This window comes from Planococcus citri, chromosome 2 (genome assembly GCF_950023065.1).
Source record: "Planococcus citri chromosome 2, ihPlaCitr1.1, whole genome shotgun sequence".
NCBI lineage: Eukaryota > Metazoa > Arthropoda > Insecta > Hemiptera > Pseudococcidae > Planococcus > Planococcus citri.
The window spans coordinates 23,615,170-23,642,477 of NC_088678.1; the positions used below are offsets into that span (position 1 = coordinate 23,615,170).

A 27,308-nucleotide genomic window follows, 5' to 3' on the forward strand; every position below is an offset into this window, starting at 1 on the left:
GATGTTAATTGTTATTCAAAAAGTCACCTTGGAAAGTTACCTCTACTGACCGAGCTGGTAAAAAATTACATTGGCGAGCGTTACATTTCCATACGCAGAATTTTATCCTCTTTCCAATGGTATACATGAAGTTGGAATTATATTGGTACCAACACTCGCTGTAGTTGGTTTTTTAGTTGAAAACGTGTGATTTTCGTGTGATTTTCGTGTTGAAAATGCCAAATTACCCACCGTGACCCACCAGATTATCATGTAGTGCCAAATATCCCCATCGCCAGCTAATTGGGCAGTTTTTGCGCGAGGTCTCCGCACGCTAATACCGTCAACTCTGGGGGTAAGTTGGCATCCCCATTCTACTCTACTAACATAGACGATCATTTTAAGCATATATTTGCCTATGTTATCTTCAATTATAGAACCTACACAGCACGTCAAAGTTGAAAACCCCCAGAAAAACCTGCCAAATATCACCCGCTTACGGTATAGAGGTTGTACAGGACTTAGTGTACCTTGGTTCATTAATAACGAATCAGGGAAGCTTGGCTGGAGAAATCAGGAGGAGGTTGGCTATAGCAAAGACAGCAATGGGAAAGCTCAACCAGATATGGAAAAGCCACAACATCACAAAGGCCACTAAATTGAGAATTTGAGAATCGTAAAAACGCTAGTCTTCTCCATCTTCCTGTATGCATCAGACTGCTGGACAGTAGGCAAGGCAGATCAAGATAAAATTGACACATTCGAAGTGTACTGCTACAGACGTATGCTAAGGATATCATGGGTCCAGAAAAGAACAAATGTGTCAATACTTCAACAACTGGGTGTAAAGGAAAGGCTAAGCACAGTCATCAGGAGACAAATATTACGCTACTTCAGACACATCATGAGACAGAACAACCTGGAAAAATTGACAGTCCAAGGCCATATAGAAGGCAAGAGGGGAAGCGGAAAGATCACCCACCTGATACACAGACTTTATCAAGAAAACTGCCAAAATGTCGCTGGGAGAATGCACGAGAAAGGCCAAGGACAGAGATAGCTGGAGGGAACTGGTTGTGGGGATTTTGTAGTCGCAAGGTCCGGATATGGGCAAGTGAGGAGGAAGAAGAATTTTTTTTAAATGTTTTTTTTTTGATGATTTAACGCTTTTTAAGAATGTTGATGCCATTTGCAAGTTTTATAGTAACGTTTTAACTCTTTCAATAACAATAACACCTCTTAAAATTTTTGTGAGGTCAGAAAAATGATGAATTTTAATTTTTTTTTAAATTTTCTTTCTTGAAATTTTATCAGTTTCTAGTGATTTGTAGTGATTTTAATGCCTTTAAAAGTGTTTTTATGTCATTGTAATTGTATTTTTCAAAAATTGTGCGATTCGAATGCATTTTTTTGAGCAGCTGTGATTCATGATCAGTAAATCAAATCATATTTTTCGTGATTTTTCTCAAGCCGAAAGCTGAGAGTCTGAGACGGTCAAAAACACACATTGTGAGTTGACTCGTTAAACAAGGGAATCAATTTTAAGCTTTTCATAAACTAATTTCTGAACATTCTGAAGAAGTCAAAATCGCGCAAAAAGCTCCAGAATGAGCGAAAATGATGAAATTTGGTTCCTATAGGTCGAGTTGATATTCGTTTCAAGACACACTTCCATCATTTTTATTTAATAAATAGGTACATTTTGTAATTTAAATCACTGAAAATTATCATTTTGATTTTTCCAAAATTTGTGAAAAATTGAAAAATCAATTTGATTTTGAGCAGATGGAATTTCAGTTATAAGGGTTTCAGACCATGTTCTTTCCAAAAATCAAGAGTTTCGCATTCAAATAGAAAGCGGGCACCGCCAATAAATTCCTTCGTTAGAAAATAAAAAAATTCTTTATAGTCGCGCAAAATTAAAATCAGATCAAAATATCATCTTGACCCTCAAAACTCCGAAAAAGAGAAAAACGACAAAAGACTTGATTTTCTGTCAATTTGTTTTCATCATGCCGCTTCCTTTTTTAGATTACACGTTGGGCTTAAGGATCCAACAAACTTAGATTCACCGTCTTTAAGATTCTTTCGATTGATTTTAGGGCACCAATCATCAAAATTCGTTTCAGCTGGTCCCAATCTGAAATCTTTTCTAGTGATAATTTTTTAAAAAAATTGAAAATTTGTTAACTATGTATCATCAACGGCTCAACGCGTTATCATAAAAATCTTTCATCTCTTAAATCAATTACTTAATGGTAATTTCAAACTGCTCTTGAGCCTCTGGCGTATTTTTGGATCTTCAAAAGTTTACAAACTTCAATGTCTGAAATTTTGGCTTTCGATTTCACGCGTTATTTTTCCATATTTTAAAAAAAATTAAAACCTTTTTTCTTTAAGCATCAAAATATGCATGTTTTGAAAATAAAATTCCCCATTCCTCTTTCACATCTACAAGTAATTAATAGCTTACCCAAATTACACAGTTTTAGCATAATTTCACGAAGAGACATCCTACATAATACGTACGTGTAACGGTACACGTATAATTTATATACTTAAACCTTACCTACCTATCTACCTACTTACATGTATAATAATTCCACTCTAATGCAGTTGATCACATTTGCATGTATAATTCATTCATGAATTTAAAAAAAAAAGAGAAAGAAAAAAAAGAAAAAAGCGAAACCTACAACTTCAAAGCTTCTAATCCCTTAGGATCTCATTAACACAGGAATTATATAAATATAGCGACGAGGCACACTTGACGCGGCCTTTTACGCATTTAATTTATGACATTAAAGTGTCACATATACACGTATCAATGTACCAGAATGGGATTAAAGTGAGGGAACGAGAGAGTGAGAAAAAACCGTAAATAATGGATTTGTCGATTTTTCCTAATTAGAGGGTCATTATAGCGCCTACATTTTCATCAGAATAGACATTTAAGCCAATATATTACTCGATTATTAGAGAAAGCGTATGGTATATACGATACGTATATACAGACGAATAGTCTCTAAAAACTCGATGCTATTTTCAGACCTCGATATATCGTTTCGCCACGGTTCTAATATACCATACGAATTATGACGACAATTGGCCTTTGAATTAGGGTATATCTAAAATGTATAGCTCATATTATATAGTGTAGCAGCGCATACGTATTACGTATAGACGTACCGTATAGTTACGTAGTATAACAAAAATGAAAGAATAAAAATACTATACATATATACCGAGAATATACACTTACGTTGCGAACTGGAACGCCTGATAATATTTTCAAGGAATGTATTCTGTGGCGCCACAAGACCCCTTCGTCCTCCTGGCATGCTGTTGTACGCCCCTGCCGTGACGTCACGCTTCACTACGTGGCGGGACTGTCGATATTTTCGGTTTTCTTAGATGCTGCACGTAACACATTAACGTAAGATATTTTGGGGGTACGGTGAAAATAGAGGGCTTCCCTTTTAATGCACCGAAGTACCTAAATAATACTTTGTGTGTGTGTATGGTTTTTTTCAATTTTTTTTCTTTTCTTTTTTTTTAATCGCAGCCTCCGATGCGATTTATGTTTTTTTCTAACTACTGCGAGTCTCGAGGAAAGAGGTGAAATTCAACCGCAATCAAAATGTTGAATTTTTTCTTGAAATTTCATTTTTGTTACGTAATTTGTGTACTTTTGATGAATTCGAATCTAATATTATGAAGTCACATTTTTCGGTCTTCATTGGTCGACGTTCGTTTGATTATTTCATCACAAAAGATATTTTGATATCTGAAATTCGAACCAGAGAAGAGAAAAAAAATCAATATTGCACCTTTTAATTGGTATACGCTAAATTAGTCTCTAATTACCTGTTGAACTAATAATACAACGATGGAATCTGTTGGTTATTTGAACGACGACGCTTTTTACTCCACTACATTTAACCACCTCCGTATCCTTTGCTGAAACACAAGATGAGATTCGTTATTAATGAAAATGTTAATTAATGTTTTTTGAGCACATCATTAAGTAACTAAAATAAGTCAGATAATTTTTCCAACCGACAGTCGTCGTCGAAATCATTTTGTATTTTTAATTAACTACCGACAAAAAATTCACCCAGTTAATTGGTACCTAAAATTAATAATAAAAATTATTCAAATACCGTCGATGGCGTTTTTTTTCTGCCTCTTTTTCATTTTATAGCCTTTTTGCTTTCATCTTTTATATAACTAGGTATACTACTACGGTGCATTTGAATATTATGTAATCTTCCGTCTTTTTGCCACGTACAAAGCCCCTACTCGTATCTTTTGATAACGAAGTACGAGGCTTTATCATATCAGATTATCTCTGAAGGAGGAAAAAAATCGATATATACGTTTTCGTTTGTTCGCGAGATTACCTACGGAATTATTTAGCTAAGTACGAGTCGGTATATAAATAGCTTTACACCAAACATCAATCACAACCTGTTGCTTGAGGAGTTTGCTGGCTTTTGTAATGGTACATACCACGTCTCAAGAGACTTGTCTCTATTAATACAATGACACGTCAGCATGATTGAGATCAACAGATATCAAGTATCTTTAAAACCATTTCGTTAAAAGGTAAGAGTAAATATAATGGCTGCAGACGTACATATCGTCGTTCAAACGGAGAAGGAAAAAAAAGAAAGAGGGAAAAGATGAAGGCTTTATGAAAAGAGATGACTTTTCTTTTCACATACGATACTTATCATTACAAATTTTTCAGACTAACGTCTAGAAAAACTGATCTACTTTTCCATTAAATTATTTGAAATATAACAAACAACGTGATTTTAGGAAATCACTCCTATAGATGTCGTTATAAAGAACACTGGCTTTCATTAAAACAAGTCAAAATGTTCAAGTGTAGGTTTCCGGCGTCACAAATTGTACCCTATGTTAAATTTCTGCACATACAGGGTGTCCTATCCGGCCTCATTTTTCTAAAGAGTAACAATGTATGCACCTTATCGCGAGTTTATGTATTTATATTTGCCTAATCCTGGAAATGAAGGAGCTGGATTATGTTCACATGATATGTTTCCCCCATGTTTATAATGAACTTTTTGGAGCTTTGAGTAGCAAATTAGGGAACATTTTTTCATATTAATAATTTCTAGTCAGTTGATCGAAAAAATGTAAGCAAAAATGAAATGCAGGAGACACACTCGTGAATCGATCCCGCTCTCCTGAAAGGTTAATAAAGCTACAGTACCACTTTTTACCTTGATAAATCATTGAATCAGAAATTCTTTGATGACAAAAGTTTTTTGTTCAATTTTCAAGCCCTACAAAAACTCAATTTTCAGAAGGGCAACTGAAAGAAACGAAAGAACACGTTCTACCTATTTATCAAAAAAAAAATAGCACCTCAGACCTCACTTAGTAAAATTCAAAATTTTTTGAAATTTTACCGGTTTTAGTACAATTCAAAATTTTTTGAAATTTTACCGGTTTTAGTACCTATTTTTTTTGTCCGGTTTTTCAAAATAGGTAGGTACATTATCATTTGAAATTTTGCATTTTTAAATAATTATCTATTTTTAATGCAATTATGTATTTATTATAAAAAATATCATTCCATACTTAACACTATTTGAACTTTTTTTACAACTTACTATCATTTTGAAAAATTATTCTAGGAAATTTTCACAACATGCTTGCTCAGAAATTTGTAATATTTCTTCAATTTTCAATTCAATTGCTTTTGTAACATTTTATAAAATTTTTAAACCATTTTTGACAAAGTTTCGCTTAGTTTCCTTGCAATTTCATGGAGGAATTTGCAGTTTTTATCAATAATTTCTTGTAAAATCAGTTATTTTGTTGCCAACATTAAGTTTCTATACTTACTTACCTGATAATGTTTTTCAATTTTAACTCACTTTAACAATATTTTATGCTATTTTTGCTCAATTTTGCCCCAAATGTATCATCATTTTATCATGTTTGTTGATATTCATTAGAATGGAAGAAAGAAAGAACAGACAGTAAGATGGAAAGATGAGAAGATGAGAAAGACGAAAAGACAAGGAAGATGAAAAGATGAGAATCACAAAAAGATGAGAAAGACGAAAAGATGAGAAAGATGAAAAAGAAAGATGAAAAGATGAAGATGAGAAAGACAAAAAGATGAGAAAGATGAAAAGATGAGAAAGATGAAAACATGAGAATGACAAAAAGACAAGAAAGACGAAAAAGATGAGAAAGACGAAAAAGACAAAAAATATGAACAAGATGAGAAAGACAAAAAGACGAGAAAGATGAGAAAGTTGAGAAAGATGAAAAGACAAGAAAGATGAAAAAGACGAGAAATGCAAAAAGACGAGAAAGATGAGAAAGACGAAAAAGACAAAAAATATGAAAAAGATGAGAAAGACAAAAAGACGAGAAAGATGAGAAAGTTGAGAAAGATGAAAACACAAAAAAGATGAGAAAAGCAAAAAGACAAGAAAGACGAAAAAGACGAGAAAGGCAAAAAGACGAGAAAGATGAGAAAGACGAAAAAGACAAAAAATACGAAAAAGATGAGAAAGACGAAAAGACGAGAAAGACGAAAAGATGAAAAGATGAAAAGACCAAAAGACGAAAAATACAATAGGGGAATCTGATTGGATCTGACTAGAACCAAATAGATCTGGCTACATCAAATCATCATTAGAGTTTTGGTCTGATTAGATCTGTGCAACTTTCAGATCTGATCAGACTTGATTGATCAGATCACATTTCACCTGATCAGATACAGACATTTCTAATCAGATTGAAGTTCTGATCAAAGTACATCTGTTCGGATCTAATCAGACTCAATATGGGTAACTGGGTTGGATCTGACCAAATTTGATAAGATCTAATCAAATCCTGACATTTGCCATGCTCAATCAGATCTGACCAGATCAAATCAGATCAGAATTTTGAATGGATTACCAATAACGTATCTGATCAGATGAACTTGCATCCGATCATTTTACTGCGTCCAATTTAGATCTGACCAAATTTAATCAGATTATAGGTATGATTGATTATCTGATTCAGACAGGATCAGACGAGATCTATTTTCTTCAGAAAGCATCATCAAAAGTTCGGAAATTGACTACAAGAAGAATATTGCAAATAATTAGGAAAAAAATTGTTAACTTGACACGAAAACATTTAAAAATTACCGAGCAAAAAATTGACAAATACTGCCCCAAAAAAAAAGGAAAGAAATCTTGAAAGTTACCTACCTACAAAAAAAAAGTGATCAATCATGATCACAATGCAATGAAATGTTGCAGTGATTATTAAAGAAGTTGAGTTATGACGTTTCAAAGCTTGGGCAAAAATTTTCTGAAATTGGCCAAATTATCATAGGATTTGTTAAAAACTTGATCAAAAAATCAAAGAAAAATTAAAGTTTGCATAAACTGTAAAAACTGTAGAATTGAAGGAAAAACTGCGAATTTCTAAAAATTGATGAAATTTCAGAGAATTGAGGAAAATAAAAAAATGAACATTACTTAGTGAAAATCATAAAATATAAAGTGTCTTTGAAAATTACGTACCTACCTACATTATTATAACGACACATAAATGCAATTAAAAATGGGTGTGATTTATCGGCACGACAGAAAAAGGCGTTTTCACGACGAGAAAAGGGCATTTTAACGACAAAAAAGGACATTGCACGGGAAAATAATCATTTCACGACGAAAAAAGTTTTCAGACGACAGTAAATGAATTTAAACGACGATGTAAAATATTGCCCGACAGAATAATTTATTGCACGTCTATATAATATATTCAACGACGAAATGTGCACGACAAAAAAATGTAGAAATGAACGACAAAAAAAATGCAAGTTTCTGGGAAAAAGAACGACATGAAAAATTATAAACAGCACGTCATAAAAAATTAAAAATAAAAAGTTCGTCTACTGAACCAGCGGTGCTTTTTTCGATTTCACTGGCCTTCCTCTCTTCCACTTTTGTCCTAAGGGGATGGACTTTGCTTCAGCTGGTACTTCGACGAGTTTTAGGCGAATGTGCATAGGCCTACCTAAGGTAGGTATGCTTGCATAGCATTGATTTGGAATAGCTCGAGCAGGGATAAACTGACGTAAATACACCTTTTGATTTAAATTCGGCCAGCAGTTCCTTGCTGATTGAAGTTTTAATATTAGATGATGCAGTGTAGAAGGTGTCAAAAATTCATTATCATCATCGTTAGATTGTAATATTGCGTGATTTTGGAGGGCCCACTGATAAGCGTTTCAGATCAATCTCATAGAGAACTGTATGTACCTTACTACCTCTACCTATATAAGTATTAAGTACCTACCTAAATTTACTACCAATTTTACTGATAAGGGCGCGACGTGGTGGAAAGTTTCGCAAATTTTCTCTAATACTCGTAAATTCATGTTTACAAATTTCATTTTTTTTCAAAAAGAGTAAATTTTTCGATTTTTTTTTTTTGGCGGGGAATAATTTATTTTTCCGGGCAATCACTTTTTAGGCGGGGAATAATTTATTTGGATGTGGATTACATTTCTTTCGTCGTTTGTATGAAATCGAATTGTCGTTCGTATTACCTAACTTGTCGTGCTGAACTGTCGTTGAAAATCGTCGTTGAAATAGCCTATTTTGTCGTTCAAATGTCCTGTCGTTCAAATCACTTTTTCTGTCGTGCCGATATATATTTCCCATTAAAAATTCCCAAAGATGAGAAATTTTGTGTTAATCCAAATTTAAAAGCATATTACTACGTAGTTATCATCGAAGAGCAATAGATCATAGTATTTGACCTGATTAAAACACTGCATTCATGGGGTAAATTAGATCTGATCAAACCTAATTGATCATACAATAGATGGAGAATTGGTGACTTAATTAGATCTGATCTGATTTGAATTAATCTGATCAGCTCTGACTGATAAGACCAGATTAGATCTGATCCCAGAAAGAATTTTGATTAAATTACTAGATCTATTCACACGTGATCAAATCCAATAGTTTTCTCCTGGGGACCAATTTTCCTGAAACAACTTTTTATGAAGAGCAAAAAAAAATGTTATTTCACAAAGTAGGCCATCTCTAAAATTTAAACCTTTATGGTCACATATAAAGTTTCAAGATAGGTACCTTAGAATTTCCATAACTTCTTACTTCCAAGTTCTTCAATTTCAAAGATGAACCATTAAATTATTACGCTAGTCTCAATAAAAAAAAGAAAGAAAAAAAATTACATACAAGTTCCATGCAATCTACAAAATGAAATTTTTTTACTTGAAAATCAGACAATCTTATTTTTTGCATCACAGTCTCCTGAATAATCTATATTTTTGAACTCATATTTCTATCATTCTTCGAGAGACCTTTTCAGCACAGTAAGCTATACCTATCATTAGCCTTTTGACAATTATGGATATTTTTCATCGGGAACTCACGTAATTGGTTTGACCGCTACTTTCTACGCTATCTCTTTTTAAAATTGTACCTACCTTACTTAATTGAGGGAAGAATACCAAATTATGGACACGTTTGATAAAATATTTCAACGAACACAAATGATCATCCACACAGAAAATTCTGGACAAAAGCCACCTATTTAGAACCACAATAGCGCAACCTTCTATCTACTATTATTATGATTATGGTTGGTAAACGCTACAGGTTGAAATCGCTGTGCACCTTTCTCTCTAAAGCTGGGCAAACACACATACATGTACTTATTCGAAATGAGTTACCCGGATACTCAAGCGCTACAAAAAGGCTTCAGTCCATGGCAAAAAAAAGGACACCCTGTATAAACCTTTGTAAAATTAAGAAACCAACGTCACATTTCATAATTCATCAACATCATTCTTCCGGTAGCCCCTTAAATATCTCCAAAAATGTTAGCAAACTTTCAACCATAACTCATCTTCATCGTTATATTACCCAGCGGTTAAACGCAATAACGGGCGAAAAAAAAAGAAATACTTTTTCAAATGGAAAAACTGTCAAAGAAGGTTAATTTAATTGAAAATTATATTTTACTCGCAGCATTACAGTTGTAATTTTCACGCCATATAAGCACGTAATCTGGGCCGTATCGTTATATATACCAAGTTAGAAAACATCTCGCACTCGCCGTTGCAATGAACGCTCTACCGCAATAAAAAATACATATCTGCCACATTCTAAAATATCATTTACTTTATGAAATAAAAATCTAAACAATAAAAATATTAATCGAGGCAATAACTCTGCAGAAAATGCAACCCCCAATGAAATTTTATATTAAACGCAACATTATAAATAGTATGGGTAAAAAAAAAATCGTAGGTATTTTTTTTTTTTTAATAGCGAGAGTATATAAGGATAATCACGTTTAAATTTAAAAAACATTCACACGTAGAGTTATTTTTAGTTGTAAAATATGTCTGAAATACGTGAAAAAGCTTAAAATATTTCAGCCAAAATACGTGATACGTGAATTTAATCCCCCCAACGGAAACGAGATATTTTTCTAACGATTTTTATACGCCACATATTCGTACGCTTGAGGCCTGAGGGGAACCGAAACTATGCAGTTTACATCGTCGTGCTTCTCTATAGACCATACCACGTCAATTACGAATTTATATTATACCGCAAATCAGAGATTTAACCGAGTATTTTGGAGAGAACTTTCAACCATAGAATAGAAGAAAAATTACCAGCATTTTAAAACATTCCCCCAAACTCGAATAAACCACGTTTAATATGACACGTATCAATATTTTCACCATACGTAGTACAAATTCCTATCATAATTTCACCTCGAATATGAGCCATATGAATACTCTATGCTTTAGGATTCCGCCTATTTCAAGTTTAGAGCAACTTTCGCCCAAAATATAGAAACGTTGTGATTATAATTCGAGTGATGATGCTCATTAAACCAGCTACATGGGTTGGTAAAGTTTAAATTTTAACCCTTCAAGTCACGAAGACTATTTAGACAAGTAATTCGATCTAAATGCAGCGAGTATATAGACTGTTCTTGATTTAATAAGGCGAAATTTACACCAGAATAGGCAACTTATAGAGCAAGAATGTGCCAAAATTAACCACTACGGCGATATTTTGTAAATTAACGTGAGAATAGTTGCCTATTGAATTTTATGCTTGGAGCATACTCGTTTATCGAGTTGGATAATTTATCGAAGTTTATGCTTGCAGTTCTACAGATGTATAGGTAGGGTTGATATAGTGATTTTTGAAATCCTAAAATGAGAATTCTTCGAGTTTAGGGGTTGGTATGAATGAAGGTGAAATTATTGTTTGATAAATGGGTGAACTATAAAGTGACCCTCGTCAAAACAAGGAGTCTAAAAAGAAGAGATCCACTTCTGAATGTACTTCCTATTGAGCTACGATCAAGGCTCAACAAAATATTTCATTATTTATTTACTTGATGGTCATTATTTATTTACTTGATGGTCATTATTTATTTATTTATTTATTTTATGGGTGCCATAAACAGCTACTAAGGCTAGGGACACCACAACATTTAAATTTGGCACAGTTACATTACAAATTATAAATTATTACTGAACTGAGTAAGATAGCAGGTAATTTTTTGAAATAAAAATTTATAATATAGGTATTCAAGTACTAAACTATAGTTTTTGTCTTAATCCCGCAATATTTATATAATTCAGTACATTATTTATTGTGATTGGATCATCTGATAGGATAGTATGTACTTATTTGATTGGAATCTAGAAAGAAGGAGCAAGCATGTTGGAAAATGGGACAGTGTGTATGAGTATGTGGGGAACATTTAGAGGAACATTGCAAAATGGAATACATAGGAGGAGGTTGTTTTAGGAATAAGTATTGATGGGTGAGTAAAGAGTGTCCAGTTAAAAGGCGAGTTAGTATTACTTCTGAATGAGGGTTGGGTTGTTCAGATGTTTTCCAGAATGATGCAGTGTTTTTAATACCTACTTTTTAATGTATTTGTGTTAGGAATTTGAGACCAGTAGGAGTGGAACTCATCAAACATGATCTTTTTTGCATGTAGTTATAGATTTTATGTGTAAAAACAAAAAAAAATTTCACTGTATGTACACAAAAGCCACAATTTTTAATTTTTGACTCCTCATATTATCAATTTTTTGGCCTAAAAACACACTTTTTAATTTGGTATTGAGTAGGGGACCCTGCCCTATGACGGCACAGTTCCTAAGACAGCGCAATTCAAATGTCTGGCATCTGGCAACGCTGATGTAAAAACCAACTGCACCCTGTCTTTGTGCTTCACATCTTCGACTTTTCAGCATAGTTGTACCCGCTCGAACAATTACCTTGCTTTCTTGAGAACACATTTTTGTCTTTTTGTTTAAAAATTTGATCGTTGCAATTTTTGCCAGAAGCTCTTCCAAATTGGTTTCATTACTAAAAGTGACTGAAAATATCTTATAATGTGCAAAATTTCATCTACTTTTTAATGCGTTACCCGGGTTTTTCATTAGGGGTTATGTTCATTCAAAATTGACTAAAATTTAAATTTGTATAACCAGTCCTATGACAGCTCAGCCGCAAAAGCAGGAGCTTTTCATCAACAAAAATGGGTAGATTTAGGTGAATTGTGTAGTAGTGTATAGAGTGTGTCTAATTTTACATGTTTCTGTTCAAAATATTTCATAAAAATGTATTAAGGTGCACCGGGGCAAGTCAGAATGATTTTTCGCAATTTCAACTTTGACCAGCTGTTACTCCCCTTCTAATGAACCAAAATGGATCAAATTTATTATGTAGGTTCCCATAAGGGTTCTTAACCTATGGTAAAAATTTGAGCGCGATTGACACAGTAGCTTTCACTCAGTGGAATAAAATATAAACTGTCCTGACTTACCCCCAATTGGGGGAAGTCAGAACAGGCTAAACTTTGTAGAGGCGTAGATCACAAACCAAGCGTCCTAGAAAAATTGCACAAAAACAAAATTGTAGAGAATTTAATTCTCTTTGAGATCACTCTCATCAGATTTTCACTAGGACGCACGGTTCGTCCGCTATATGCGAAAAACTAAGAAATAGAAAGTCTGTATTTTAGACCAAATTCAAAATAAGTTCAAAACAACAACAAAATACAATTGAACCAAAGACATCTAAAATGAAACTGAATCGCGAAAATTTTTATGCAGTGATGAAGTAGGGGTAGTACCCTCAAGTCACCTTTAGTGGCACTTCGTCGGATATAAACCTCTAGGCGCTAGAGCAAGTTTTCTAACTTACCCCGAATTCCAACTTCCCCCGGTGCACCTTATTGCGAAAAGATTGAAAAAAGTGGGATTGTCAGCCAACTTCACTGAAAAAACTCTAACAGCCTTTAAACAAATAAAGTGGGGGTAAATTAGGGATCCCAATGCATTCAACATGATAATTTCAATCGAATTCAAACGATATACGAGGTCTGGCAAGTAAGTTCCGGGAAGCCATTCTGAGAGGTAGAAGATGCAACACCGGAGTGTTTGCGAACACGTTGTCCAGTAGATTGGACCTTCCTTTAGTAATGTTCAAAGTTTCAATGCCGTAGGTTGTTCCATTTTTTTTTTTTTTTTTTTTTTGGTGTGTATTTTTCAAACATAACTTTAGGTACGACATCGTGAAAACGAGGGTTGCAAATTACTTCTTGGAGGAATGGTCACCTCCTCAAGACATCTTAGTGTCTCCTCACTATTTCTACACACCAGATTTGATTCCTTGGGACCTCTACTTCATTCTCAGTTGGTTTTTACCTGAAAATCAACACCCATTGCATTTTTGAGGAGGACTCAAAAACCTCTACTCAAATTTTGAAAAATTCACTTCTGAGGGACACAAAACAGTTTTCTAAATGGGAGCATTGAGTAAAAATATGATGCTTTGAGTTGAAGGAAGACTACAATAACAACTTATGAGGTCAATCTCCTTTGAAAATTATTTTTTACTCACCTCAGAGGACATTTCCTCACAGCCACTTGGCAACAAGAATCTCATGGCCTACTTTTTGTGAGATTTTGATCACCTGATCTTCCTCAAACATTTCCTTAATTTTTTTTAACATCACGTTTGACCTTTCGAGACATTTACCTCTCCCCCCAACTCAAAGTCTGATCTCCCTGACTCAAGCATCCTCCTAAAGTCACTCCTTAAAGTTTTACGACGCGACCTTAAAAGTTGTGCACTTTAAACAGCCATAAATCCCGCAAAATTCACCCGATTGACTTGAAACTTATAACAGTATTAAAGGAAGGTCTAAACTACACAACAACGTGTTTGCAAGCACACCAGTGTTGTATGTATCTTCTACCTCTCAGAAGCACTTCCCAGAACTTAATTGCCAGACCTCGTAGTTACAGTTCTACTTTTAAAATTGGATTTGCGCCATCTTAGGAATGAATTTGCCCAGTCGGCCTATTTGACTTTACTTACAATTCATTCGATTGAGACAAGAGTTTGAAACCAAAGGTTTTACGTTTTTCTGGTGATAGATAAGTTGTAGATAGTCTGAGGGACCTTTCCATCAAATTTTTGTCCATTTTGGTTGGATACTTTAGGAGTACCAGGCTTTGGAAAAAAAAAAATTGCACCATCTTTATGCAGGGTCCCCTAAAATAATTTAATACCAAATACCAAAATACCAAAATTCTACATCTGTATTGGAAAATACACAAAATACCAATACCATTTTGAGTATGTAGATGTACTACATGCTAAATACCAATACCAGAAACCAATACTGTTTATGTTTATCAGTATGCAGCCCTGTTTTTTGTCATTCATTCAGATTACAATAAAAACAACTAGCCTAACAAGTGATCAGCAGGTAGCTGATCTCGAGATAGTTTTTGCCTTTTGTGTTTCTTTTTATGAGTAAAGTAGAATTATCACTCAAATGAATACTGCCACAGTGCTGTTCAGAAATGAGAGAAGTGATTTTTCAATATACTTCAGGCAGGGAATGTGAAAGCGATATTTTTTTAATTGTTTTCCTTTTCAATTTCAATTTGAGAAGCCGATAAGCGAGAACTGTGAGAAGGACATTTTTTGTTTTCAACTTTGTTGTCTCGTAGTTTTGTATCATGTAGTTTGGCATATGAAAAAAGAAACCTTCACAAATTGCTAAAAGACCAGAATAAATTTAATAAAGAAATAATTAGACAACAATACTGTGTTTCATCGAGTTAATTTCATTTAATTAAGTGACCTTACCTACTCAAATGAAAATATAATTATTTCTGTTTATTATTCAGTCTCTCACCCACTTGACAATAGATTTGCCACTGAAAAAACCGGCGAAAAATCCAGCTCAAAATTGACAGTAAATTTGCTGGTAAAAAAAACGCCGGCCAAAAGTGGCTGTTTGAACCAGCTGTTGAAGTACTTAGTAAATCACTGAAAATTCCACCAAACTACAAAAAATTTCTAGCCCAAGTGGGGATCAAACCCACAACTCCCGCATGGTGATTCAGAGCTCTCACCACTCAGCACTCAGCCATCACAGTAACCTAATGAACACTGTTTTCAAGTGGTATACTTACATGTACCGCACTTCCTACTAACATTCAATTTTTTTAAAAAAAAGTTGTGAAGACACCTTGCGCATGTGCCCTGTAATCGGCGAATCAGCAAATAAAAAACTGCTTTTTATAAAAGTAGCTGATTCTAGCCAGCAACTTTTAAATTGTTGCTATTTGCCGGTCAAAAGCGGCTGTTTAAATGCCTGGTTTTATAAAAGTAGCCGCTTCTAGACGGCGTTTTTTCACCAGCAAATTTACTGTCATTTTTGAGCGCTTTTTAAGTGGCAGTTTAACAAAACACTGAAAAAAACAACTGGCGTTTCCTCTGTAAGTGGAAAATCTATTGTCAAGTTGACTAATTGAGCAAAATAAGTATGCATTTAAAACTTCAAACTAATTACACCATCACGTCAAAACCTCCCATTTTTTAGACCCTTGCAGAGTCCATTAGCCAATTTGGACTTACAATTGGAAACGAAAACCCCGAAACTGAAACTGATTCATCCTTGATCCAGTACAATTTTTTCAATCCCAAAACAAATCCCGAAACCAAAATGAAAATTTAGAAGAACAAATCCCAAAACAAATCCAATCCTGAAATGAATAAATTTCAATTCCAAAACCGAAATCCAATCCCAAAATCGTTTCAGTCCCATAGCTCTGCAACTTTGCATCAATATGCTTGGTGAAGTTCGATTTGGTATCCAAAATAACAATGGGTCTCGGAGGCTATGGAGAAGCAAGCCTTTGGATTATAGTTAGAACCACCTGTATAGAGATCCGGTCCGGTCAATAGGCTGTGACCCCCTTCCCTCGTTAAATTACTCCTTAAAGCTAGTACTGATTTATGGTAATCACATGATTACACTCTTTTTTGTTAGAAAAAAAATATCTTTACAGCATCGTCTTTCCAAATAAGAGTTGTATTCTGTACAGATACGGTTCACTGTAAATGGATTTTCTTGAAGCTGAATATTTCAGCTTCACTTTTATCAGCATTTAGTTTCAGTTTCCATTTTTCACACCAATGACAACATTTGATTATTGATGATTGAAGATTATCTATTGCAGAATCCAGGGAAGAATGGCAAGAGAGTATGTAAACATCATCCGCAAACATGGCAAAAATTGGCAAAAATTCAACAAATTTTCATAAATTTGCTTTCCTATGTATGAAAATTTTGAATTCTCATTATTCAACGAGATTTTTTTTCTAGTTCATCAGTGGAAATAACTTAAGCTTCATGCAAGTTCCGTTGTTCCAATCAAAATAAAAAAATTGTGAATGAGAAAGGATCAAATCAAAGGAAGAAAGAAACATATACGTATAACTACATAGATTATGAATACCTTCAGTTCCTGATACGTAGGTATATTTTTACATAAAAACAAAAGAAAAACTTTTCCCTTTAGGAAAAAAACGACACGAAGTGAACAACAACACTCCTCACCCTTCTTCACCTTACGAAAAATGCTTATAAGAAAGAGATCCGTATATATGAATACTTAGTTGCATAATCTGCTCACGTTAGGCGTATGCTTTTGATGCTGGAAACTAATTTACGATGAGTACCTATATGTGAAAAAGTTGCCTATTCACGTAGCTTTTGAGGTATTAAGTTACACGAAAGATACGTTGCAAAATATTATGCTAACCGTATTATCGAAGTTTTTTTCCTCGCGAAATATAGGTACAGAAATGAGAAAAATCAGTCTCTTTTTATAAAAATTATACCTAACTAAATTCCTACTACTAATAGAGTAAAAATAGCGCGCATCGTAGACGATCGTAGGTATCGTATTAAGTATATTTAATTTTTTATTCACGTTCATTCCTTTGACCTTTAGCATTAGAAGAAATTTAGCTAGAAAACACAGAAATAAACTTTAATTGAAAACTTTCACGGTGAGAATTTTGTGATTACTTTAAAAATTGATATTCAAGTCTTGGCGATACCAGTTCTCGTTAAATTTACACTTTTACTTTATAATAATGGCCAGCGTAAAGAAGCAAGTAATTTTAGACGTTCGATGGGAACCGATTGGAATTTTAATAAGGGTGCGGAAAAGTACCTCGCGATAAAATGCTCGGTTAATACTCCTACCTGAATAGTATTTTCTTCCTCTATTCTTTCAAAACCAATTACCTACCACACGAACGTTGTCTTTTTTAACGAAAGATTTTCGTTAAAACATTAAGATGCATCTTTGCTGAATGCTGGTGTTGGTGGTGATGGTGAAATTTATCTAAACCTCTTCATCAGCAGTGAGTTTTAAACTCGAGAGTTGTACTTGTACTGAAAAGTTTCACTTAAAGTCAAGTATTACGCCGATAAAGTTAGTACTTTTTGTCCGCTGCTTGTAGGATCAACTTTTGTATTGAAGAGGAGAAGGATGAGGTGGAATTTTTCAAGAGTAATTTTAGTCCGTTTGTTCAGTAATTCAATTCGTAATAAGAGCAATTAAATCAAAAACAAGAGTTTTATTTTTAGCTAGGTACATACCTACTTTTCTTCCTCTGTTGTTGAGAACGCTTTTGAATTATGTAACCTGTTAGCTAAAGTGTGTTTTATTAAGTATATTCGTTGAAGTTTAGTGGCGCCTGTCGCATTGAGGATTTTTTGTGTGGGAGGGTTGGGAATTTTCTAAAGTATTGTTTGACGTCAACGGTCTGAAACGAGGCTTTTTGTACAAATCTACGCTTGGAAAACTCAGTTTTGCCAGATGTATTTCGTTTTCAATAATTTCCAACTCGATCATAGAATGGATAATACGATATTTAATACTTGGTCTCATGTAAAAAGCATACAAGCTGAACTCGGTGCAATTTGCTTTGGTAGCAAAAGTCCCTCGTAACATTAAGGAGCATGGCTGTGATTAGGGGGTGAATCGGTCCCCATTTCATATTTCAAATTTATGAAATAGAAGTTGATCCTTGTGGTCTAAGTATCCTTTGTTTAAAAATTGTTGGCCCTCCGATTTACATATCCACCTCCTTCAAGAGTGGGTAAAAAACTGATTTTCCGTTGAAAAATTTAATTTTTTGTGATTGTCAACCAACCGATTTTAAATTAGGAAGAATGTTGGACTTTCTCAAGGGTAATTATTTTGGCCCAATTTTGGATTCATTTTTATGAATAGAACATCTTCAAAAATTCCAAGAACTGAGTAAAAAATAGACTGGGTCATTTTTATCATTTTTTATTTCCTTTTTTTTCAATTTCATGGTATGTACTTAGGTAGTAAGTATAATGACCTCCACAACACCACAAGACTTGGCAAAATTTGCAATTTTTTGAGTAAATGTTCAACCTTCTCGATGAAAGTTCAGGTGAAAAAATTTTAAAACTTTTCCAAATGTTTTGGATTTTTTTACTCAATTTAGTGGAATTGTTTCTTAAATGATTGTCCAAAGTCTATTCTACTGAAATAGGTATGCAACTTCCAACTTTTCTGTGATTTTTTTTGTACGTCTCAAAAAAATGAATGAAAAACTTTCAGAAATTGTGTAGGTAACACTTGAGAAAACATTTTTTCAGAAGCTGAACATTTTTTAGTGGAACTGGGATTGCAGAGTGAGCAACGATTTCCAAAAAATCTTGCTCGATCCATTTTTTAATTGAACTTTAAAATTTTCATTTATTTAAGTAAGTACGGCTTTTCTTCTTGAAAATTGAAGCATTTTAGTCTTAAAATTATTTTTCTGAAAGAATCGTGATACTCCCCCTCCCTTCTTAACAAACTTTGTAAACATTGAATAGTTTAGAAAAGAGCCCTCCTGAAAAGTTTCACTGTTATTTTGCTTCTTCATGTGATACTGCTAGTTTGACTCTTTTCTCGATATTTTATCCTTAAAATTTTGCATTCATCTACTCTCTTTCAATGTTGATTTTCGAAAGTATTTTTCTTGAATAATATACTTACAGTACGTAGAATTGAAAAAAAATCTGAAAAAAATGATACTTCCTTCTCTCTCCTTCAAATTTTGAATATCTGGAAATATCGTTTCGGTTTCCATTTTTCAATCAAAATTTGATTGGCGATGTCAAATTGGAAAATATATTTTGCAAAAAAAATATAGGAATATTTGGGGGAAAGTTCTGCATTACTCAAACTTGAAAATTTCCCATAATTTCTCTCCCTCTTTTAGAAGCTTTAACTTTTTCTAAAATTAGGTAAATTATGTGAAAAATTTAAAAACTTGAAAATTTTGAATGAATAAAAGTTGGTACCAAATATTTTTTTTTGGTAATTACGAATATGACCCCTCCTTTCCCCTCTCCACCACTACCATTTGAATTAAAAGTAAAATATACACATTTTTTTGTATAAAACCAACGTTTTTGAAAATTTAAAATTCTTCAGCCTTTCAGTGTTTTTCAATTTTTTTGTTTTAGACTTTCCCTTCTTCCAAAAAATTGTTTTACATTTTTATTTTGTCAGATGCAGAGATTATTTTTTTTTTTTTTTTGCTTTTTTCAAAAGAATTTTTTAAACAATTTTTTTGATGTTGTATGAGATGATTAACTTGAAAATAAAATGTGCAAAAATAAAATATTGATGTTTTGGAAAATTTTATCTTGAGATACCTAATTTTTTTGATAAATCACATGAAAAAGAGTTGGAAGATTTCGACCAAATTTCGTAAATGTGTTTTCTCCACTGGTTGAAATTCGTCCAGAAAATTTTTTAGCCTCGGGTGTATCTTTAAAAAGGAAACATATCTTGGTCCTCGAAAAAGAGCATTTCAAAAAAAAGAGTGTTTGTTCTTTTTTATTCGCATACCCAACTGAACTATGCTTCTAGAAAAAATGCCTCCGGATGGAATTTCAAGTTTCAAAAATCTGCTGGAGACTCCAGAAATTTTCAAAAAGTCGCTGGAGGCTTCAAAATGTCTTGAACGCATCTGAGAAGTCATCTTCAGAGGGTGTTAAAATTGAAGTGCAGAGTAAATTTTGGCTTTCCATTCCCATTTGATAAAATTTTACCTGTTACCTGTGGGTTAGTCACCGTTTCGTCTGCTGGAGGCTCCAGAACTATTCAAAACGATTTGAAACAGTTTCTAATCGATTTGGCAGGTCAGCTAGGGCAACTTGGTAAAATTTTGATTTTTTCCCTAATTTTTGGCCTGAATTTGATTTTCAAAAATTCACCAAAAATCGAAAAATACACTTTATCACTTGAAATTCTGACAGGTGACAAATTTTTGCCTGCTCTTTTGATCTACTTTTGTAAGGTTTAAAAAATTTCGCGCAAGTCCTTTGTTGGAACGCAAAATCTGCGATTTCGGCTGACCATGTCAATCAAAAGGGCCGCCATCGCCATTTTGTAAGTAGTGCCACTTTTTTTGAGGACAAGGACTAGAAAGGTTCCTTATGACTCCCTCTTCAAGAAAAAAGTTGCTCCGGAGGATCGACCGGAAGGGGTAGGGTGTAATAGGTCCTTATGAAGCCCCTCCCACTATAAGGAATTTTTGCATTTTGAGTTGAAACTGACTCATAAAATTATATCTTCAGAGTTTTCAAAGAGAGGACATTTTTGAAAAAATCGCGTGTTTTTGCCCTAGCCCCTGACGAACCTATTTTGGAAATAATGTTCCAGTTCCAAAAAAAAACATGGTATTGTAGTTCAGTGGCAAAATGTATTTTTTAAGCAATAAACGGCAAATCATGATAAAGCTATAAAATTTGGTATAGTGAACAAGGACACCAAAAGGAAATTTTTGAGCCCGGGAGCCCATCGCCAAGTCCCATAGGAAGGGAAGGAGGGTGATTTGGGGGGGGTGGGTTCAACCCCCATTTTTCAAAATGGGGCTATCGGCGTGATATTGGTATCAATTCCATATGATTGAACCCCGCTGAGTTCGAAAATACCATTACTTTCAAAATCTGAGGAAGAGACATGCCTCAAATTTGAGATTTTCTGAGTAAAGTTTTTGCATTTTTCTCAAAAATACCCCAAAATTACAGTTTTTCGACCCTAGACGACACGCTGACCTTCCATCAGCATTTTTATGGTCATTTTCGGATTCCACAGGTCAATTACGATGCGAATGGACCATCAATACTTTCGCATACCTCTACCGCGAGTGCACAGAGGGGTCAAAAGGGGTTAAAAATTGGCAGTTTTTCGGCATTTTCTTACAAAAATCACGGTTTTTGAACTGTGCACCGGATACAATTGGCGGAAGAAGGTTCTAATGGTGATTTTCGAATTCTACAGATCAAATACTATTGAATAAGGCTCAGAGGCACTTTTTACACCCCTCCTGGAAGATAGTAGAGGGGGTCAAATTTGACTCTCATCTTGCTTATGTTGAATTAATTTTAGAAATATAATTAATATAAGTATACATTTGCTTACCATCGTGATAACAATGTTTGTATCGATGTTTTTCGTACCGCCGAACCCAAGTTTTCAATTATTTTTTCGAATCCAGTCACGGGGGGGGGCACCATATGAGGGGTGGGTCCATTTCTCACGAAGAATCGACATGTATATCAAAATGTAGGTTTTTGAGGGCGCTGATTTCAAAAATGCTATCGATTTTTCATTTTGGTGCAATCCAAGGGGATGATACTGCGTTCAAGAGGTGGGGGATGAAATTTTTCACAAAAAATCGACTTGTATATCAAAATGTAAGTTTTCGAGAACGAACATATTAATATTAAAAAATTGAGATGGCATTATGTCGTAAGTCGATTTAAAAAAATTGAAAGTTTGTGAAAAATGTGATTTTTTTATTTTGAAACATAAAAAAAGTCTTGACAGGTGAAGTTGACCTATTTGACCTCTATTTCTACGTATTCCATGAAAAAGTTGATAAAAATCACACTCATAGCAAAAAATTAAAATTCGTTTATTTTTTCAATTCACTCAGAATTTTGATTTTTTTTGGGATGAGTTTATTTCATGGAGTGAAGGGGGATTTTCAACTTTTTCAACGGATACGTAAAAATAGTGGTCAAATAGGTCAACTTCACCACTCAAAACTTTTATCTTTATAGTAAGTTTTTGAAGGTGGTTGTTCAGAATCTTCTTTGGCTCGGAACCAATAAAAAATCAATAGCATTTTTGAAATCAGCGTCTTCGAAAACCTACATTTTGATATACAAGTCGATTTTTTGTGAAAAATTTCATCCCCCACCACTTGAACGCAGTATCATCCCCTTGGGTTGCACCAAAATGAAAAATCGATAGCATTTTTGAAATCAGCGCCCACAAAAACCTACATTTTGATATATGTACATGTCGATTTTTCGTGAAAAATGGACCCACCCCTCATATGGTGCCCCCCTCCCGTGACTGGAATCGAAAAAATAATTGAAAATTTGGGTTCGGCGGTACGAAAAACATCGATACAAACATTATTATCACGATGGTAAGCAAATGTATACTTGTATTAATTACATTTCTAAAATTAATTCAACATAAGCAAGATGAAAGTCAAATTTGACCCCCTCAACTATCTTCCAGGAGGGGTGTAAAAAGTGCCTCTGAGCCTTATTCAATAGTATTTGATCGTAGAATTCGAAAATCACCATTAGAACCTTCTTCCGCCAATTGTATCCGGTGCACAGTTCAAAAACCGTGATTTTTGTAAGAAAATGCCGAAAAACTGCCAATTTTTAACCCCTTTTGACCCCTCTGTGCACTCGCGGTAGAGGTATGCGAAAGTATTGATGGTCCATTCGCATCGTAATTGATCTGTAGAATCCGAAAATGACCATAAAAATGCTGATGGAAGGTCAGCGTGCCGTCTAGGGTTGAAAAACTGTAATTTTGGGGTATTTTTGAGAAAAATGCAAAAACTTTACTCAGAAAATCTCAAATTTGAGGCATGCCTCTTCCTCAGATTTTGAAATTATAGGTATTTTCGAACTCAGGGGGGTTCAATCATATGGAATTGATACCAATATCGCGCCGATAGCCCCATTTTGAAAAATGGGGGTTGAACCCACCCCCCAAATCTCCCTCCTTCCCTTCCTATGGGACTTGGCGATGGGCTCCCGGGCTCAAAAATTTCCTTTTGGTGTCCTTGTTCACTATACCAAATTTCATAGCTTTATCATGATTTGCCGCTTACTTACAGTTTGCCACTGAACTATTGGAGATTCTGCGTCGATGAAGGTTATTTATGTAAAAATTCAAAACCGTTTTCAGAGTTCTACTACGCAGTTGAAAATTTGCAAATCGCTTATGTTTGGATAAATTCGTGTTTTGAAACTGTTTTCTTTTTAAATATTTCGCTATAATTTTGTTAAAACTTGAAAAGATCTAATTTCTGATTGCAATTTGAAAAAATCAAAAGAAAAACATAGCAAGAAATTCACCATTTTTTTCGGTTTTTTGAAATTAACAATACTGACCAAAAAATGACTTTATCTGTGTGATTTTCAACTCAAAATAAGTCTCCAATGAATTTGATCAAAGTCAAAATTTTTTCAACTTTTTTTTTCACGGTTCACCTCAAGGTGTATATTTGAAATTCTTGAAGAGCTTTTGAGCTATTTTAGGAGCCTCCAGCAGTTTTTCATAAATTTCAGTTCGTCAAAAAAAGTTGAAAAATGCTTCTAATAATTCACAACAACGTACAACTCAACTCGCGAGAAAATTCACGTCTAATAATCTCATTTTAATATTAGAGTATGCAAACATTTCAACACTTGTGCGATTCAGATTGCAGCATTATATCTCACCGAAGTACACAGACACAGTTGCACCACAACTCGACGCATCCTGTACGAGCGTACGCAAAATATATTTCAAAAATTCAGAAAACCAAAAGTTACACGAAAGGTCACTTTTAAAAGGAAACCGAGACGAAATTTCAACGGAAAATCAACCTCGAAAGGAGACGAGGAAAATAGGAAACCGAAATACGCGTAATAATCTCGGTAAAATCATAACAAGCTATCAGCGACTGTGGAACTGGAAATCTCTACCATTTCCTCCCCAACCAAGAAGACCACAACGCGAAGCAATTTAATTTATCGCTACGCGAATACGAAATGCATTCGTACAACGTATTTAAACGCGTTTCAGATGTTAATCTATTAAAAGAATTCCAGTAGAAAATGGTGAAATTTGCCTTATCGGAACTCTTTATAGCTATTAGGGTTCGAATTTGTTGGCGCGCTAACTCATTCATCACTGCGGTTAATGTAGTGGAAGTGAAGCTTGTAAATAATATATTATATATTGTTGGGAAATGTTAACTTCGACGGCGGTATTCGGTATTCACGGTTATACCCGTTACAATGATCGTTAAACTGGGTATACTCGTATTCTTGAAAAGCCAGTACCATTCATGTCGACTGTCATTTACCCGAATTGTTACGTTTGCAATCCGGCGCAAATTTTATTATACCTTTCGACGGATGAATTTGCAAAATTAAACAACCCGCCGCCGGAGGAATTCTTCGAGAAAAAACCTAACGAGTTTGCTGAAATGTTATTGCACAGCGACGCATATTTCACACTTTCATCTCACGGCGGTATAGTTCGAGAGAATGCTCTTTTTCTGCTATACTGTTCCTGGCGTTTTTCGTTCAAAAACTCGACTCGTTCCTTCGAGAAAAAAATAACAATTTTTTCATCGATAAACGATCACTAAATAAGTCCAACTTTTATTCGCAAACGTCGCAATACTTGGAAATTTAATTATTGCCTATCAAAATACCACAATGTTTCCAATTCAGCAAATCGACAAAAGAATTAAAAAATAGTGTCAACGCGAATGGTTCCGTTAATTTAAAAAACAATAGAACTCGGGCGCCAAAAATATATTTACAAGTCGTCCTAGTAAGAGGGACGTGGAGGGAGGCGTACGATCGTAGGCATTTTTAGACACCCTATGGCCTATACCTACCCTTCTTTTTTTTCAACATTTATTGAAACACGAGCATCGAGCAGTGGCTTTTCTATATTCGAATCGACGCAGAATTTTAATGTTATGCGGGTAAGAACCAATTAGCGGTTTGTTACCCTTGAATTTTTTTTTCACTTCCTCTTGAGAATTGTTGAAATGACCCAATTCTGAAGCATACATATAACGGAAATACGCTAATAATTTAGAGATTTTCGCAAAACTTAGGTGAATTATTTATTGTAATGTTCATAAACTCCGAAGTGACGATGCGATGTGGTATTTTATTGGTTTGTTTATACGGTTCACAGTTACACGATGATAAATGTGCATGAAAATTTTAACAGCGGAGAGGATGCGAAATGGGGGAAATGGTACACGAGGGTTTTTTCTCTCTATAAGTCAAGGTCATTTAGGATATTTTTTATTTTGCGGTGTAATGCGATTCGAAGATTAAGGAAAAAACTATCTGGCTCCTTTGAAGCGGAAACTATTTTTAAAAATGTTTCACATTTGTTAAATTAGAAAAACTAGCCAAGTAGAAGTCGCGCATATTTTTGCATAAGCAAATTAACGCACACCATATACGAAAAGTCGAATTTTTCAAGCTTTAACGTCAACGAAAAATTTAATTAATGAATAAAACGCTCATTAGGAACGTTGTAAAAAATATTATTTATTATTTCGTTTCGCTTTTATTGACTGTTTTAAAGGCGCCATGAGACTTTTGAAATGTAGTACTGTACTCTTAAAATGCTGTCGAGAGGATTTTCAATCGTAGGAAGATTTTTCGTATGATTTTTTTCTTTATATTGTGATAAGTTACGTGGAAAGTACGTGGGCATTGTGGATAAATTTTCAACTTTGAAATAACTTTAACGAGCATAATAGGACTAATACTTAAGCATGGTTTGGAAAGTTGGGCTACCGAGAGCATTATTTAGCGAATTGCATATTCTGTTACGTAGGAAGTCAATTTGAACCATTGAAGTGGGCGATTCGAAATGGATATAGGAGAGGGGATGAGTATGAATAGAAAGTCCAATTTTGATTTCTGGAACTGGAAATTCCCAAAAATCCAAGAAATGGGCTCGAAGTATACTGAAATATTGGATATTTTTTGTTCAAAAACTCAAACTTTGTTTATTCTCGAGTTTTTGACCAAAGTCAATAAATTGGGCATGGTTCAAAAAAATTCATTTTGTGATTTATTTCCATTTTTCTGAATATTAGGGAAGAAGAGGGGAGCAACATTTCTTCAGACGCTAAAAAAGTCGAAACTTTTTTTTAGGTGATTCAAAATTAATAACTTTTTAGATTTTTCTTCAGTTTATTACCACTTGAAAAAAATTTTTAAAAGAATTCAATTTCTAAAATTGAAATAGAATACGTAGTAGGTAACTAGTAAGTGGGAAATTTCAAAATTTGATTTGTTGAATGTGAAAATACGAGGACAGTTTCCCAATGTACAACAATGTACAAATAAGTATTTAAATACAGTAAGTACATCACCAATGAAAAAAAAAATCAAAAATCCTAAAAGTAGGTAGAAGACACGAAAATTTAAAAAAATTTAAATTGAAAAATGGAAAACCCAGACATTTTTTTCTATAGTAGATACTTCAGTTTTTGGAGGAAGATATAGGGGTCTCACAATTTTTCTGCTCTTTTTCTTTCAATTTTATATCACTCCAGAAATTTTTTTTCAAAATAAAAATTCCAGAAGGAGAGAATCAATAAGGTAATTTCAATGGTTGAAAATTTTTTTTCATATACGAGTATTTAATGCTTTTACTGTTAAAAAGAAAACATCTAAAGCATAATATTAATGGTATAAAATTTCTAAATTAATTCAAAGAATTTTTTTCTTTTTAGACGTCTCGTTACATCTGGTATAAGGAGAGGTTCAATTTCATCGTTAGG

General features: G+C 34.0%; 1 protein-coding gene across 3 annotated transcripts in view; it reads right to left on the reverse strand.

Moving 5' to 3' along the window:
* eag (ether a go-go) overlaps nucleotides 1–27,308 on the reverse strand; it is a 156,304-nt gene that overhangs the window by 70,401 nt on the left and 58,595 nt on the right. For all 3 annotated transcript variants that reach the window (XM_065349177.1, XM_065349176.1, XM_065349175.1), the window contains exons 2-3: nucleotides 3,847–3,939; nucleotides 3,242–3,766 (exon numbers count right to left, since the gene is read on the reverse strand). In XM_065349177.1, coding sequence (XP_065205249.1) covers nucleotides 3,242–3,320 — 79 coding nt within the window. In that variant the 5' untranslated portion in view covers nucleotides 3,321–3,766; nucleotides 3,847–3,939. The remainder of the gene's footprint in view (nucleotides 1–3,241; nucleotides 3,767–3,846; nucleotides 3,940–27,308) is intronic.